Source organism: Heteronotia binoei, chromosome 10, assembly GCF_032191835.1.
Source record: "Heteronotia binoei isolate CCM8104 ecotype False Entrance Well chromosome 10, APGP_CSIRO_Hbin_v1, whole genome shotgun sequence".
Classification (NCBI taxonomy): Eukaryota; Metazoa; Chordata; class Lepidosauria; order Squamata; family Gekkonidae; genus Heteronotia; species Heteronotia binoei.
The window spans coordinates 29,605,557-29,621,940 of NC_083232.1; the positions used below are offsets into that span (position 1 = coordinate 29,605,557).

The 16,384-nt window shown below is 42.3% G+C and overlaps 1 protein-coding gene across 3 annotated transcripts in view; it reads right to left on the reverse strand.

The window, feature by feature from the left end:
- Positions 1-16,384, reverse strand: part of ZEB1 (zinc finger E-box binding homeobox 1) — a 99,957-nt gene that overhangs the window by 7,007 nt on the left and 76,566 nt on the right. For all 3 annotated transcript variants that reach the window (XM_060248181.1, XM_060248178.1, XM_060248180.1), the window contains exons 4-8: positions 15,150-15,311; positions 13,382-13,584; positions 6,608-6,713; positions 3,712-5,522; positions 397-577 (exon numbers count right to left, since the gene is read on the reverse strand). In XM_060248181.1, the coding sequence (XP_060104164.1) occupies positions 397-577; positions 3,712-5,522; positions 6,608-6,713; positions 13,382-13,411 (2,128 nt within the window). In that variant the 5' untranslated portion in view covers positions 13,412-13,584; positions 15,150-15,311. The remainder of the gene's footprint in view (positions 1-396; positions 578-3,711; positions 5,523-6,607; positions 6,714-13,381; positions 13,585-15,149; positions 15,312-16,384) is intronic.

Genomic DNA, 16,384 nt, shown 5'->3' on the forward strand with positions numbered 1-16,384 from the left:
TGGTATTTTTATTTCCTGCCTGACTCCTTCCCACACCCCTTGCTTCACGTCTGAATGAGGAAGACACATAAACAAGTTATGTCTGCTGTTCTCTTCTAGTTTGGCCCATGTCATTTGTAACAATTAAAATAAATGAATTGGATATAACTTGTTAAGACTGCTGATAAATGTCCACATGTTCCAGATGTGTAAGTCATGCTCATGTGCTGCTTGACGGGCATCCACATCTGCATAACCGTTCACATTTACTGAGCTGGGTAGTGGCTTCTTTTGTTGTGAATTTGGGATGCACATTCTTATATGAGGCCAACAGTTATAACAAATGTATAGTTGTCTGTGAGTACAAATCTGGGCCAAAGCAATACACTTCAGTCATTTATCACATTGCTCACATACCTGTGTGTTCGTATTTATGTCTTAAGAGTGAGCTACTCTTCTGGAATATTTTATCACACAAATCACAAGCATACATTCCATTTTCTGTCTTTCTCATCTTCTTCTTCGGTGGTGTGGAATCAGAATCATTCTGATCTTCCACATTAGATACCCCTTCTGAGCTAGTGTCTTGTCTTTCATCCTAAGGAATTAAGGAACAAAATTCTTAGAACTGTTAAAATGCAACATACGCAACAGAGGGGTGCTTGTAATAGACCACATATTTGTCACTGTGCTTGGCTAATACACCCACTATTTGTGGTGACATCTCTCTCTTTATGAACCTGCCATTCTAACTTTGCTAAGAACTGGAAAGTCAGAAATATCTGTATCTCATAACAGTGGCAGATACTTGGGGCCTAAAAACACGTCTGAAGAATGGAAAGGTAAAGATAGTCTAAAAGAAGACCCAGAGGAGACATTTCATAGGGAAACAAATTATAGATTAAAAAGCTTTACCAAGACAGTTTGAGCCATGTATTCATTAAGATCATTTTAAAGGCTTTTAGCAGTATATGGTTCATTATTTCACCACTTTGGCAAAGAAAATATCAGAAAACAAAAGTTCCGTTTCCAAGACACTGTAGTACTATAATTTTTGTGTATATTTAAAAATAGGTTTATCTTGGCTTTCATATAACTATATATATATTTCGAATTTATTTATACTAAAGGCTGGTACATTTTCATAATAATACAATCAGCCATTGATAATTTTGTTGTAGTAAAACCAGATTACATTTAGATTCAGATCAACAATACAATAAGGTGACACAGAGAATATGAGCATACATTAGAGTGAGTGAAAGGAAATAGAAGTTATTTTCACATAAATTATACATAAAGCAGCGAAATAAAGTATAGGCTCACATGCAGGGCCAACGCCAGGCTTTTTTGGTACCCTAGGCTAACAGCCCTCCTGCTGCTGATTTCCTGGCCCCCCTCACCCCCAGGACTGCTGCCACCCTCGCACAGTCATTGCATGAGTGCCACATGGGGCATCTGATGTCACCTTCTACCCATAAAGTGATACCAAGGTTCCGTGTGCCCTCCTCCCTGATTGCAACTCACCTTAGGGTGGAGCGCAAGTGCAACAGGCACCAGCAGGTGGGTGCTAGAGAGCATGCATGGCAGCATGGGATGGACGGGCTAGGTAACAGGGCCACTTCTGCCTTCACTGCCTCTCCTCTCCCCACCCCCGGCCAGCATCTGTCAGGCCTTGCCCCACCCCCATGGCATCCTAGGAGTTGTAGTTTTTTACAACTCACCTGGGACCCTCCCCAGATGCCTCCTGAGATGCCAGCTAGTTCTTCCAGCTCTCCCTGCCCTGTCTGTGGATGTGCAGATGTCTAGAGGACCAAGATGTGGCAGGTCTGACTGAGTGAGCAAGCAGCACTGGCTTGACCTGGCGGGGTGGTGGCACTGCATCACCCTTGGGGCTGCCATGCAGGTGCACCAGGCCAAGCTGAAGATCCCTTGCTAACCCTGGCCAAGTAACTGTGGAGCAGGTGGGAATCCCTTCTGCCGGGGGGGGGGGGGATTCCAATTATGTCTGTGGGTGGTTGCTAGGGGACTGGGTAGAGAGCCTCCCATCATGGCCTGGAGCTCCATCGGCAGTGGGCAGTGTTGGTGCTGGTCACCCTTCAGACCCTGGCGTGGGAAAGGGGGACAGATGACAAGAGCAGGGTCACTGAGCTCATGCAGAGAGCTTTCTCTCCTCCCCACTCAGGAGTCCTGGTGTGGCAGAAGGATTTAGGTGCTGCACCGACGGAAGTGCCATGTGGGCGCCTGGGGTGAGTGATGCTGGAGCTGCATGTGGCCGGGCGTGGGCACCCTGAGTCATGTGGGGCCCCCCCAATTTGGTGCCTTAGGTGACTGCCTAAAGTCACCTAATGGGTGTGCTGGTCTTGCTCATATCAACAACAACAACACATTTTATTTATATCCCACCCTCCCCGCCGGAGCAGGCTCACGGCGGCTGGCCCACAGACATGGTAGGGAGAGGATCCATGTATGCAAAAGGGCTCTATTGACAGAATATCTATCCATAGGCTACAGTGTGGTGGACTCCAATGCGGCAATGCTGCTCTATGTAGACATACTGCAGCTGGGATGGACAGTTCTTCCCTGGATACCCTTGCTTAAGTTTTCTGAATACTCCCTGCTGGCAGCTATCCCCTTCTTCTGATGATGCTCTTTCCTCATGCTTTACCCCCATTTGCTCTTTGCTGGTGAGGTCATCATGTCAGAAATAGCAGGGTGATGTCACTGAAGACCATACACAAAGCCTCACAGATCAGCCAAATGGATTCAATGGTTCTATAGCCAGACAAGAAGAAAGAGAGCAAAGGAGGAAGAAGAAAACAGCACCCCAAAGAAACAGCAGTAGTCAGGGGAGTGAAATGGCACTAAACCAACTTTTAGACAGTGTGGACATTTAATAGACCAGTCTTCTCTTTGGCAATTTGCTCAGGTGGAGTATGTAACTTTTAAGAAGAGTTTTGAAAATAAAGACTATCTCACATTGCCATAATCACAACACCATGATAATGGAGACTTTCATACACGCATATAATTTCCTTTTAGACCTTTTAAGGAAGGGCCCCAAAATGTAACCAAAAAGAGAAAAAAACAACGGTTATGAAAGTTCAGAAAAACCAGATAATGCGAGGGAATCCTATATAGTCTAGGCAAGTGAAATAACACCCTCAGCTTCTTGCTGTGCTCTATGTATATCCATGAGACCAGGTCACAGTGTATGTCTAAATGGCTGGTAGTAGATTGAATGAAATGCCCACCCCCTTTTTATACTCAATATGAAGTAGGTTGAGGAGCCCCATGGTGCAGAGTGGTAAGCTGCAGTACTGCAATCCAAGCTCTGCTCACGACTTGAGTTCAGGTAGCCGGCTCAAGGTTGACTCAGCCTTCCATCCTTCCGAGGTCGGTAAAATGAGTACCCAGCTTGCTGGGGGGTGGGGGGAGTATAGATGACTGGGGAAGGCAATGGCAAACCACCCCATAAAAAGTCTGCCATGAAAACGTTGTGATGTGTGATGTCACCCCATGGGTCAGTAACAACTCAGTGCTTGTACAGGGGAGTACCTTTTTTACCTTTTATGAAGTAGGTTGCAATACTTTTATCCATCCATGCACTGCCATTTAAAAGAATCTAACAATACCACATTTCCCTTCATTTTGTTTGGTGAAGTCTTAGATTTCACATTTGCCTCATCATCTTACATTTTTCTATATATAAAAACACATAACCTTAGATACCTGACTTCCATTGGGCTGCACCTGCTGTTTTGGTGTTTCTTGAATGGTAGAGTTGACTGTGGTGGAATAAGTATAAGCTACCTGTGGTATAAGAATGGTTTGCTTATTGGCAGCAAGAGCTCGTAAGCATGGAACACTGTTCTGGTCGGCAATGGCAACAATTGTAGGTAACTGGGCAGTAACTGTAGGTATAGCAATATTAATGGGATTGGCACTTGGTGGGATTACATTTACAACTGGTTCAGAGTCTGTAATACTGCTGTCCTTTTGTGGTTCTTTTTTTGCACAAGTTAAGTTCAAAGGTTCTTCTTGGACAGAATAAACACTGTTCTGGTAAACACTAGTTATAGTAGATCGTTCCAAGGACTCTCCATGTTGCTTTGGTAGTGAAAGGTCAAGAGGTTCTATTTGTGGCTCTTCCTGGACACCCTCGTTAGGGTACGCATAACCCTGTGAATTTCTAGATGAAGAGAGGTTAAGAGGTGATGGGGATGGTGTGTTACTCCGTGAATCATTCCGAGTAGATCCCACGGACACAGTCTGTGGTTTATCTGTTTTGGGAGGGCTTTGAGAATCTGATGCGATGTCCTGCTGTTCATTTGGAGCCGTAATTCCCGTAGGGGCTTCATCATCGACAGAATTTTTTAATTTGTCAGGCTCAGGGGAAGATGGTCCTGATGACGGGACAGAAATTTGGCCAGCTTGCATTTTTTCAAACCACTTCTTTACCACATCCAATGGCAAATTGACTGAATCAGCAATTTTGGAGAGCTCTCCTGAGCTTGGTTGTGCATTTAATGCATAATAGGCTTTTAGAAGGGATAAAAGATTCTTTAAAGGAGGTTGACCAGGAGACAGGTTAGCCTCCCCTGCTTCTGATGAACCAGAGGATTCAGACTTTTCAGCTTCTGCGCCACTGACCTGAGGTGGCTGAGAGACATTTTTCACATCATAGTGCTTTGATTCTTGAAGTGCATTAAGGTCTCCTGAACAGTCATCACGAAGAAGGCAAGTGCTATCATTGGTCTCTCCTTCAAAGCTTTTTTCTTTCTCGGATTTCACTCTGAGATCTTCGGGTAACTTTTCAGATTTGCAGCTGTTTGCTGGGGCAGAGTTTTCTTTTTTCAGGTTCTGTGGAACAACCTGAAGTTGGCTAGGTTGCTCCAGACTGTAGTTGATGATAATTTTGGTTGTCCCATCTTGATCAACCAAAGGAAGACTGATAGCTGAAATGAGGGAATGTCCAGCTTGCTGAATGGATGCAGTATTGATTGTTTCTTGTTCTTTGGATGTAAGACTGGTGTGACTGTTCTCCAATACTTGCCTTATAACATTGCCATCCACTGCAACTTTGAGTACATTTTGAATGTCACTTAAATTGATACTTATTGGAGACACCAGACCGACGGTTGGCAAAACAACAGCTTGCACCACACCCTGAGGAGAATTGGCTGCCTGTAATTGGCTACCAGTACTAAAAACCCCATTTTGCAAAGGGGCTGAACAGTTGATTCCTGAAGCAACCACTATGGGCTTAAACTCATAATCCACAGGTTCAGTTTTAATTTGGTTTACAGGAAGTTGTTCTTGTAAGGGCTTGTTTTCTATCTTCTGCCGGACTTGTGGTCTTGCTGGGCTACCCGGGGATGCAGAAAGGGATGGGGAAGAGCACTGAGATGTCTTGATCCCTGATCGTGCTCGGCCATTCACAGGCACCAAACCGATACATTTCTTGCTGCTTATATGGGAGCTGTAGGAACCAGAATGGGAAAACCGTTTCTTGCAGTTTGGGCACTCATATGGCTTCTCTCCTATGGGGAAAGAAGATACAGCATTATAATATAGTAAATGAATTTTTTAAAAAAAATATTTACACCCACTATCCTAAAGCTTTTCAAATTATATGTATACCCTTATCCTGGCCTGGCTCCAGGTTTTGGGGGCCTCCCCCCCCATGCCTGCCTCCAATATGCTTGTGTTCTCCCACTGTCTGCTCACAAATCATCTCGCTTCCTATGGACACAACTGCCTGCAGCCCTTTCCCCAGTGCCACTGGCCAGTGTTTGCAGCACAGACCAGGGGGTACTGGAGTGCTAGTGAGTGAGTGTGCAGGGGACGTCAGCAAAAGCCAAACCTTCCAAAGGCTCTGAGTCCTGGCAGCTGCCCCAACTCATTGTATGCTGATGCTGGCCCTGCCATTAAATCACCCTTGCATGCAATTTTGCAATAAAGGCTTTGGAAGAAAGCATTACAATGAATACAGTCCAGTGAAACCTAGTGACTTAAACCCCACATGGACGTAAGCAGTTCACTGTACACTCTCTTTAAACATATTTCAATGGGACGTTTACTGAGTTGTGTCTAATGTCTGCTACAAAATCAGGATTCTGTGTGTTCATAAAGTCAAAAACATTTATAAAGTGTAAGTTTTGGAAACAGCTATTTGTATATTGGAATTGAGGGGGTCATTGGCTCAGCTGGATCAATACAGCGTTTGTGTTAGGGTCCCTCCTTAGAAAAAGGGAATAAGAAACAGGGTTTTAAAAAATCCAGGTCAAAGTAATGATATTAGAATGAATGGCAAAGTTAAAATTATAATAAAACAAAGCAGAAGTTTTCAGAAGCAACATTTTATCTTTGGTGAAAGAAATAATACATTGCTGCCACCCCCCTCCCCAGTCTAGACAGTATGATAACCAGGCAGCTACAGAACTTCTTAGTTTACATATTAAAACTATCTATATGGCATTCCTCACTACTTCTGATCTCTAACAGACAAAACAAAAGGTGTAATTTATACTACAGGACTTATTAGTAGATGCAGCTTTCACACTACAAATAGTAGAGAAAGAGTAAACAATATTCTACTCTGGCAAGCAAGACATGGAATATTTACCACTGTGGATTCGTAGGTGTTCCTTTAAATGATGCTTATATTTGAAAGCTTTTCCACATTCAGTGCATTTAAATTTTCGGTTACCACTTGATTGAGTTACATGTCTCTGTAAGAGAGAACACACAGATAAATTAGAAAAGAGAAAACAGGCATAATGAAATATAAGCACGTGTGGAATAAATATACAAATCTTATTTGCAACAGAAGAGCTGAGAAATTCAAAGGTTTATAGAGTTAAAAGAATCATGAGATGATTGAAGGAATTGTTTGTGAAAAACAAACTAGTAAGAAAAACAGATGAACAGACAAGTTAGGAGTAACAAAAATCACTTTGCCCTCCATCAGAATTTTGGGTAGAGATAGTATTGCCATTTTAGATGCCTAAGAAAGTCAGCAGAAGCATTCCCTTATTCTCTTTGTAAAAGACATCCAAAGAATCTGGGATATGAGACACAGAAACATTAAAGCCTATTTAAATTTTAATCATTTTACTTGATTTTTTTTTCTGTTTACATGCTTTCAGCTCTTACTGTTGGCCTTGAATTCCTTTATGTAACGACATCGCAGGACTGCTCTAGGGAAGACGGTCCAGTAACAAACACACTCAGTCGCAAATCATTCTCCATATAAATACACAATCATATTTTAAAGAAGTTAGTAGAGCTTGCAAATAACTAATCAGCATTAATAAGTTACACTGAAGCCACAGCTTTCATTAAAAAATGGAACCTCATTTTTAAAGTTCAGCAATAGGATTTAGCCTCTCGGATGTACACTTATTTCCAGGAAAGAGTAACTTAAAAGTGCAGGAGTCTGGATAAAAATATTCTTTCACAAAAATATCTAGTGATATTTAGAAGAGATGTTTTAAGCAAGATAAAGTCATACTTTTACCATCCTAAGGAATTAAATGTTTCTTCAACACTTTATTAAACACAAACCTAATTGGATTTAGCAAAGTTTGTGGTTATGTAAGAGTTTAGATTCCAGAAATTCTTGCTCATCTTTAGAAACTTGCTGAGAATGAACTGCAATGCTTTTTACCTTTGTGCTTGCTGAAATATTCTGTTATGAGTCAATGAATCTAGTTTAAAGCTCCCTGGTGTTCTAGCACATACAAGCAGAGGCTGTGTGTGCCCCCAGTTCCATACATGACTGGCCTATGGGTAATCTGACTTCTGCCCACCTGACAAAAATTGCTAGATGCATGTCTTTCTTTTCAAGTACAAAAACATGCTGTGCCCCTACAACAGGAGACCTATATGTAGAAGTCTGCTCCCCTGAAATTATGACAGTGATGGAATACTACACAAGCAAGCCCTACCCAACTCTAATCTTACAGAGTCAATCCAAGTATCTCCAAAGTTCACTGCAATATTAGCAACCACTAGACTTCTGTGACATGTACTTATGCTGTTTATGAAGATAATCTGGAAATGAAAAATTCAGATCCGTGAAAAACGAGATCTGTCTGCAATGTGAACAACTATAGCTTGTTCTCATGCACTCCTCTTACTCCTCTCTCCTCCTTTCATGTTTGGAGCACAACTAAAAGCTTCTGGCTGTGGGAACTGAAGCAAGCAGTTTAGAACTTATTTATTTATAGACCACTGTTCTCACCGAGATGCAAGGTGGATCACACCATATAAAATGATGTAATCGGACAGTGTAGGACACACAATGAAATATGCAATAGGACTAAGATTACAAAATTTAGAAAAGCAATTCATAAAGAAAATGGTATCAGACATGACAGTGCAGAAAATGAAGTTACAGAAGTGGAACTCAATGCAGGATGAGTAGGGTAAAACCTACAGTAAACCTCAAGAACATAAGAGGAGCCCCGCTGGATCAGACCAGTGGTCCATCTAGTCCAGATTCCTTTCTCACAAAATGGCCAACAAGTTCCTCTGGAGGTCCAACAACAGGGCATTCCATATTTAAAATATGTAATCCATTTTTCATCTGACTAAGACAGGTGTACTATAAATTGAATAAATGATTCTTGGTTGCTTCTCCTACAACAGATCAATGAGGCTGCTCCTCTGGAATTATTTCCTAAATCCCATATACTCTTGCTCTTATAGTAACAGGATATAATATAAATTGTTCCATTTTATCTTTCTCTTTAAAACCAATTTGCTCTGATATATACATCTATATATTTTATGCCAATAAAGGTTAACTTGACTTGACTTAAAATATAAATCTACTACCCATGTTGTCTAGATATAGTATGTTGGATCTGGATTGAGAATACCTGGATACGACAGAGGCATGCACTGTTTGGGTGCAATCTGAACAACAACAACACAATCCATTTATATGCTTATCCCACTGAGTTCCTCTGGACTGCACCCACCAAATAGACTTGGCAGCTTTTTATCTTCTAGCCACAGTTTCCAGGATGTAAAGTGTGAAAAATAAAGAGATTATATTTTATGTGGTGAAAACTGGCAAGTTCAAGATTAAAAAGCTGACTCTACACTGTAAAAAAAAAAACAGAAACCAAAACCTGACACAAAATTTGAGATTTGTAGTTCCAAAGCACTGTCATTCTTGCACACTTTTCATTGCAGCCCTAAACAAGTATCTTTTAGAACAGAAATACTGAAATGCAGCACAGCATGCTTTTATATTAGCTATATGTTGATGTCCAACCAATCCATATGATCTGTCCCATGCTGTGTGCAGCTTGTGCACTGGCTGGATGCCAGAGTGCCTCTGAGGTGGGGTATCTGCTCAAACAACCTGAAATCAATGTACCAGTAATTCATTGTTACAGTGTGCTTCATAATCCTTCTTCACACTTCAAATTATTTCTCGGCTATGGTAGCGGAGACATAACCGTACCTCCTGCTGCTCATTAATCCATGTGCCTCTTTTCCAATTGAAATAGGTCTAACAAAAGTTACCACAACATCCATTTTCTCTCAACCATTCTTTGGGATCAGGATAGGAACAACTACCTCTACAAAGACCATAATCAATGTTTAAAATTCAGTAGATTTTTGCATTGATATACTGCCCAGAAATGCGGAACAAAATGTGAGCTGAAGACATTGGGTTTATTTGTGCCATTGGACTCTGGCCAAACTAGCTAACCACAGCCATATAACCAATACAAAATGTCTCTGTGTAACCACAAATTGCTAATAAAGGTTACTGTAACAGTACAGTTGAGCATAAAACTGTCTCACTGTCACAGCATGGGAAAAGTTTACCTTCCATTTTCTTTGCGCTTGTTTGATTCTTAGCTGTTTAGTTAGCAAAGCCATCTGCTTCCACACAGAGGATTTTCCTTGTTTCAGCCACCTAACTTGTGTGGGTTTTTTCCTTCTTTCTGTTTCCGCATGACATCGTCCTGCACTCATACCCCAATTATGGGCAGGGTTTTGTTTTGTGAAATAAATGCTTTTTACAAACCTAAAACTAGGCTGGGGGGAAAAAGGGTCTTTCCAGCTATGCTGCTGTCAGTGCCATTCTCTTAACAAGTTCAAAAGGGAAGTGACACCTTCAGTTTCAATGAAAAGAAATGCCCTCTTTATTTCTGACTCCTCCTCATTGTCATATGAATTCCTTTTTTTGTTCTGTTTTTGAGCACTAAGTAACAGCACAGTGCTGTTGGTCTTTCAATGATCCTCAGACATATTTCACTGTTTGGGGGAGGGGTGGATATCACAGAAGTTTGTAAGCAATACTTAAAGCTTGCCTTACTGAGACAGGAGGATTGAGTGGGTCAGGGACTCTTGGCTTACCGTTAATATCATAACCAAAGAAAACACCCACATTTACCACTGTGCTTGAACTAACTATCCAGTTAGAAATTCAAACAGATTCGTTGACAGACAAAGAGGGGGAAATCTGCTTGCCCAGAGCGAGGAGGGAACTGGCCCCATTACCTTGCTCAACTTAGCAAAAAAACCAATTTGCGTGGGGGGGAAGAGGGGTCAGCCCCAGCCTAGAACACAAAGAGATTTTCTGACACAGAGGGAGGCGGGAATTTGCTTACCTAGAGCTGAAATGCAGCTGGAGCCTATTTATTATTTATTTCATTTCATTTCATTTATATCCCGCCCTCCCCCACCTTGGCAGGCTCAGAGCGGCTAACAACATTCCATAAAAACATACAGTAATAAATAAACCTCAGATTTACAATATAAAACAATAAGGCATTAAAACATTAAATTAAAACGAATCCAGTAAATACAATTATACTGCGGTATAGATCTTTAGACCGCATTGGCGGATCTTGATTACTGTTTTTCTTAGCAGTCCGGATATGCTAATTTAAACAGGGTGGTCTTGCAGGCCCTGCGGAACTGTTCAAGGTTCCGCAGGGCCCGCACCTCCTCGGGGAGTCGGTTCCATAGGGTAGGGGCCGCGATCGAAAAGGCCCGTGCTCTGGTACTCTGATATTTTATTTCCTTCGGCCCAGGGATAGTCATTAGGTTTTTCCCCGCTGACCTCAGTGCTCTCTGGGGTTCATATGGGGAAAGACGGTCCCTCAGGTAGGCAGGTCCTCAGCCATATAAGGCTTTAAAGGTAATGACCAACACTTTGTACTGGACCCGGTATATAATCGGCAGCCAGTGCAGTTCACGTAGCCCTGGCCGTATATGTTCCCGTTTCGGGAGTCCCAACAACAGCCTGGCTGCCGCGTTCTGCACTAGCTGCAATCTCCGGGTCCGGCACAGAGGTAGCCCCAAGTAGAGGGCATTACAGTAGTCTAGTCTTGAGGTGACCGTTGCGTGGATCACTGTTGCGAGGTCCCGGCGTTCAAGGAAAGGGGCCAACTGCCTTGCCCGCTTCAGATGGAAGAATGCTGACTTGGCAGTGGCTGCTATCTGGGCCTCCATCGATAGTGAAGGCTCCAGTAAAACACCCAGACTCTTTACCTGGTGCGCTGCTTTCAATGGCGCACCATTGAAGGCCGGGAGAGCTATTTCCCTTCCCAGAGCGCCGCGACCCACGCATAGGACCTCTGTCTTCGCTGGGTTCAACTTCAGCCCACTTAGCCTGAGCCATGTCGCAACAGCCTGTAATGCCCCGTCGAGGTTCCCTGGAGCGGGGTTGGGCCATCCATCCATTAGTAGATAGAGCTGAGTGTCATCTGCATATTGATGGCAACCCAGCCCAAACCGCCGGGCAATCTGGGCAAGGGGGCGCATATAGATGTTAAACAGCATCGGGGAGAGAACTGCTCCCTGGGGCACCCCACAATCCAGTGTGCGCCTCCGGGACCGCTCGCTCCCGATAGCCACCCTCTGTCCCCGACCTAGGAGAAAGGAGGAAAGCCATTGCAAGGCCGACCCCTCAACCCCAATGTCGGCGAGGCGGCGCGTCAGTAGCCGATGGTCGACTGTATCAAATGCAGCCGACAGATCTAGCAGCATCAGTACCGCAACGCCGCCCCGATCCAGTTGCCGTTGGAGGTCATCCACTTTGGAAGGTGGCCACTTTGGAATTAGCAGGGAATTATTCAGTGGCGGAGGGGGTTTAATGGTTCCCATTGATGATGATGATGATGATATTGGATTTATATCCTGCCTTCCACTCCAAATCTCAGTGTCTCAGAGTGGTTTACAATCTCCTTTACCTTCCTCCCCCACAATAGACACCCTGTGAGGTAGGTGAGGCTGAGAGAGCTCTCATGGAAGCTGCTCTTTCAAGGACAGCTCTGTGAGAGCTATGGCTGATCCAAGAAAGGTTCAAATATTGCTTTATTCCTTAGCTGTGCTGTTCAAACACAGAGTTCTTTTTTAAAAAAAAAATCCAAGCAGCAGGACATGTGCGTTCCAAAATAGAGAGAAGAAAAGGAGGGTAGAGAATCATAATGGAGGGCTGAGGTTGCTATCTCCAGTTTGGGAAATACCTGGAGATTTTGGGGGTGGAGCCTGAGGAAGGCAAGGTTTGGGAGAGGAGGGACTTCAGTGGCATAGAGTCCACCTTCCAAAGTGGCCATTTTCTCCATGTGGTCTTTGTTGCCTGGCGATGAGTCGTAATTCATACAGATCTCCAGTCACCACCTGAACGTTGGCAACCCTATGACCTGACCTGGAGCAGGGGGGTGAACTAACGTGCGTCTGGTATTCAGGACCGGATCTACATGTTTTTTGAGGGGGGACAAAATCAAAAAATGGCACCCCCTTATGGGCTCATTCTGCCTTATAAGCCCATAGAATAGAATGGACTCCATACCCAATTTGGCGCACCCCCTCCGGTGGCACCAGGGGCAAACACCCCCTATGCGCCCCCCTCTGGATCTGGCCCTGCTGGTATTAAAGGGAAAACAAGGCATACAATGGTGGGAAAACAGATTACCCTGCTGCATACTGAATTGCTGTTACATACACAGATTTACAAACAATTGTGCCACCAACATGACCACCACTGACACCTTCCCCCGCCCCCGGTGGAAGTAGCCTTGGTCATCTGACAGCATTGACATAGAGAATAAACACGTTGAAATATTTTGCACCTTTGCTGAAAAGATCGCACCACTATTTTATTTTATTATTTATTAATTAAAATATATCCCACTTTTTGGTTTAATAAAATCTCCCAAGCAAGCAGAGTCAATAACAAGTTGGCAAACAATTAATGAATATCTTGATACAAAGCGTAAGGTACTTCAATAACAGCAATTATTACAGAAGCATATCTTAGACAACACTTAAGACATTTGAGTAGGAAATCATGTTCAAAGTGGAAACTCAAGACAACAACTTGTAAGTCCTGAATAGTCCAACAGAGATTCATGTTATTACTTACTTGATCTCTTCCTGATTTATGTGATGTCATATGGCGTTCAAGTTGTGTTCTATATGCAAACGTGTAACTGCATAAGGAGCAACTAAAGTTATCTTCATTTTTTTCATGGCGATATTTAATGTGTTCTTTCAGAGAGGTAAAGCGTTTGTATCCTCTATCACAATAAGGACATGTAAGCAGCTGGGAAAATGCATCTGGTGTGCCTGAATAAGAATGAGAAACGATTTTCTTCTTTATCTAATTTTTAAAGTGCATAGTACAAACAAGTACAACAATACAGTAAGAATGTAAGTTGACTCTCTAGTGTGTGTTGAGCTTGTATGAGGATCCCAGAGTTCTGAATTTGTTAGGATATGCATTTTATTGGAAGATTTGATCTAGTAAGGGGCATTGCTGGTTCCTGGCCTACAGTTAGAGGCTCACATCTCGTCTGTGGGATGTAGTGTCTTTTATCAGCTTCAGCTGATACACCAGCTATGGCTGATCATCAAAAAAATTGTGATCTGGCCAGTGATCCATGCTCTGACTGCACCCAGGTTAGATTACTGTAATGCACTTTATGTGGAGCTGCTTTTGGAAACTTCAGCTCATTCAAAATGCAGCAGCCAGGTGATTGTCTGGGACAAGATACAGGGGTCATATCACTGGCTTCCCATTTGTTTTTGCATACAATTCGAAGTGCTGGTTTTTACACTTCGAAAGCTCTAAATGGCTTGGGGCCAGGTACTTGAAGGACTACCTCCTCCCATATTGTCCAGCCTGACAGTTAAGGTCTGTCTCACAATATATGCTTTATATTGCCCCCGTCTTTAGAGATAATGTGGGTGGCAACCAGAGACAGGTTTTTTTCAGTACCGGCATCTCGCTTGAGGCTCACTTGGTGCCTACATTGCATTCTTTGAGGTGCCAGGCCAAAATGTTTCTGTTACCCAGGCTTTTAATTAAGGTGTTGATATCAAAAGTACTATTTTAGTCTGGAAACTTGTTTTAAGCTGCCTCTGATATGTTTTATACTCCATGTTTTTATGCTGGACTGTTTTTCTTCCCGATGCTGCCATCTTGGGCAGGATCCTTAAGAGGCGGCATAAACATTTTCTAAATAATTTAAATTACAAGGGAAAGATTTTTCACCCTCCCCTACTCTGTAATGCTGGAGTTACTAAAAATAAGAGAAAATCAATGAAGTTGACAGCCAAGATTTCCACCACAGTAAACCAGAGCTTAGCTAATTAGCCAGACTGTTAAGACATTACATTATTTCTGCAGTTGAACCAATAAAGCTTACGAAAAAGCTATGGCATAGAAAACATGGACACATGTGAAGTCACATTTAAACATAAATGTGTCCTTGAATATGTCTCAGAAAGGTTGAAAAGCACTGTTCTAAAAGATATGGCGATGTGAGCCAACTACAATTGCTTTGGCATGGATGGGATGGAATTCAGTCAAGGGTCAACTACTCTTGAAGATTTATTTATATGGTAATTCCAAATGATACTTAAAGGATGAGATTGTTCAGATGAAAACAATGTTTCCAGAAGAATTCCTATACATTTCTCAAATATCTGAAGTAAAGAAAGTGGAAGGCAGATTTGTGTGAAATAAATAGAAAGTTCTAAGAAGATAAATTTAAGTTTGGAAAACAAAAGTCTTACACTAGAAAACCAAGATGGCAGTATATACAAATTTAATAAATTTTAATTCAGCAGGCAATATTTGTTCTGAATTAATGGTACTACAAATTAAAGAAAACTAAAATAGCAGCTACCGTTTTCATCTTGACCGCTGGCCTCTGGTGTGCCTTGCCTCTGGTCCTCCTCAGGTGCTTCAGGGTAGATAACTGCTGTATCTTCTTGCTGCAGAAATTCTTCAACATTTGGGTCGTGATTTTGTTCATTTTCTGCATCAGAATCACATTCATCTTCTTTTACTAGAAGTAAAAGACAATTTGTAAAATGTTAAGATTTTTAACAACAAAGATTAGGTTTGCAAATACATATTGAAGATGCTATACATTCCAGGACTCTTGGTATTTCTGTGAAAGCCACAAACCTGACATGAATTTGGCTTTAGTTTTTAAGGAAAACAATCCTATGATTATACATGGCTACAGAAGAGGTTGAAAACATGAGGAAAAATCCCAGGAGCCAAAAGGGTGCTCAAACTCTTTGCAGAGATCCTCACCAATTCTACATGGCAACTTGACTGACTATATTATTTTCTTCTTCCATTACCTTGTCTTCTCCAAGGTCCCGTAGTCAGAATAAATTATGTAAAACACTAATATATGTGTTGTATGTGAAGTTTCTTCAACCCAAATGAATTTCCTTTACAGACAACACAGTGTTTGCCAGCATTCCATTGCCAATACAGTCATCCAGAGCAGTCAAATATAGGAATAGGAAATAGGAATATGCACCAGATAGAAATTTGGTATTTTTCAGATAAGGATTTCCGAGGGCATAATTATTGTATTCTGGATTATTCAGGCCTCCAGTACTGGTTCAGTAATTGAATTTTTTTTTTCAGGATTCCAAAAATTATTTGGGTCCATGATTCCCCTATGGCTGTTTTTTTTCAGCAAATGAAACCAAAATTGGAATGTAGCTGGTGCTGCCTGTCCAAAGACTTCCCAATTTTCAAGTGAATTGAACCCCTTGATCCCATAAACAAGTTTTCCTCAGTCATCATCCATTATTTCCTATGGGGAAAAATATTCCATGCTTTCTGAAGGGCAAAGAATAGCCAAACACACAAGAGTGAGCAACCACTAGCCTAAATCCTCCTAATGCAAATAGAACCAAGAAGCCCAATGGAGCCAACATCAAACCAGAGAATCTCAGCAGACCCTCAGGCTAATGTGGCAAACTCACCACATCCAATATCCAAGCCAAACCAACTGAAGCTAGGGAAGAGACACTATTTCCAGCCCAACAGAAACAAGGTCAAACCAGAAAATCCCAGCAGACCCAATCTGGCAAGCTCCCCCTAATGTGTGATCTC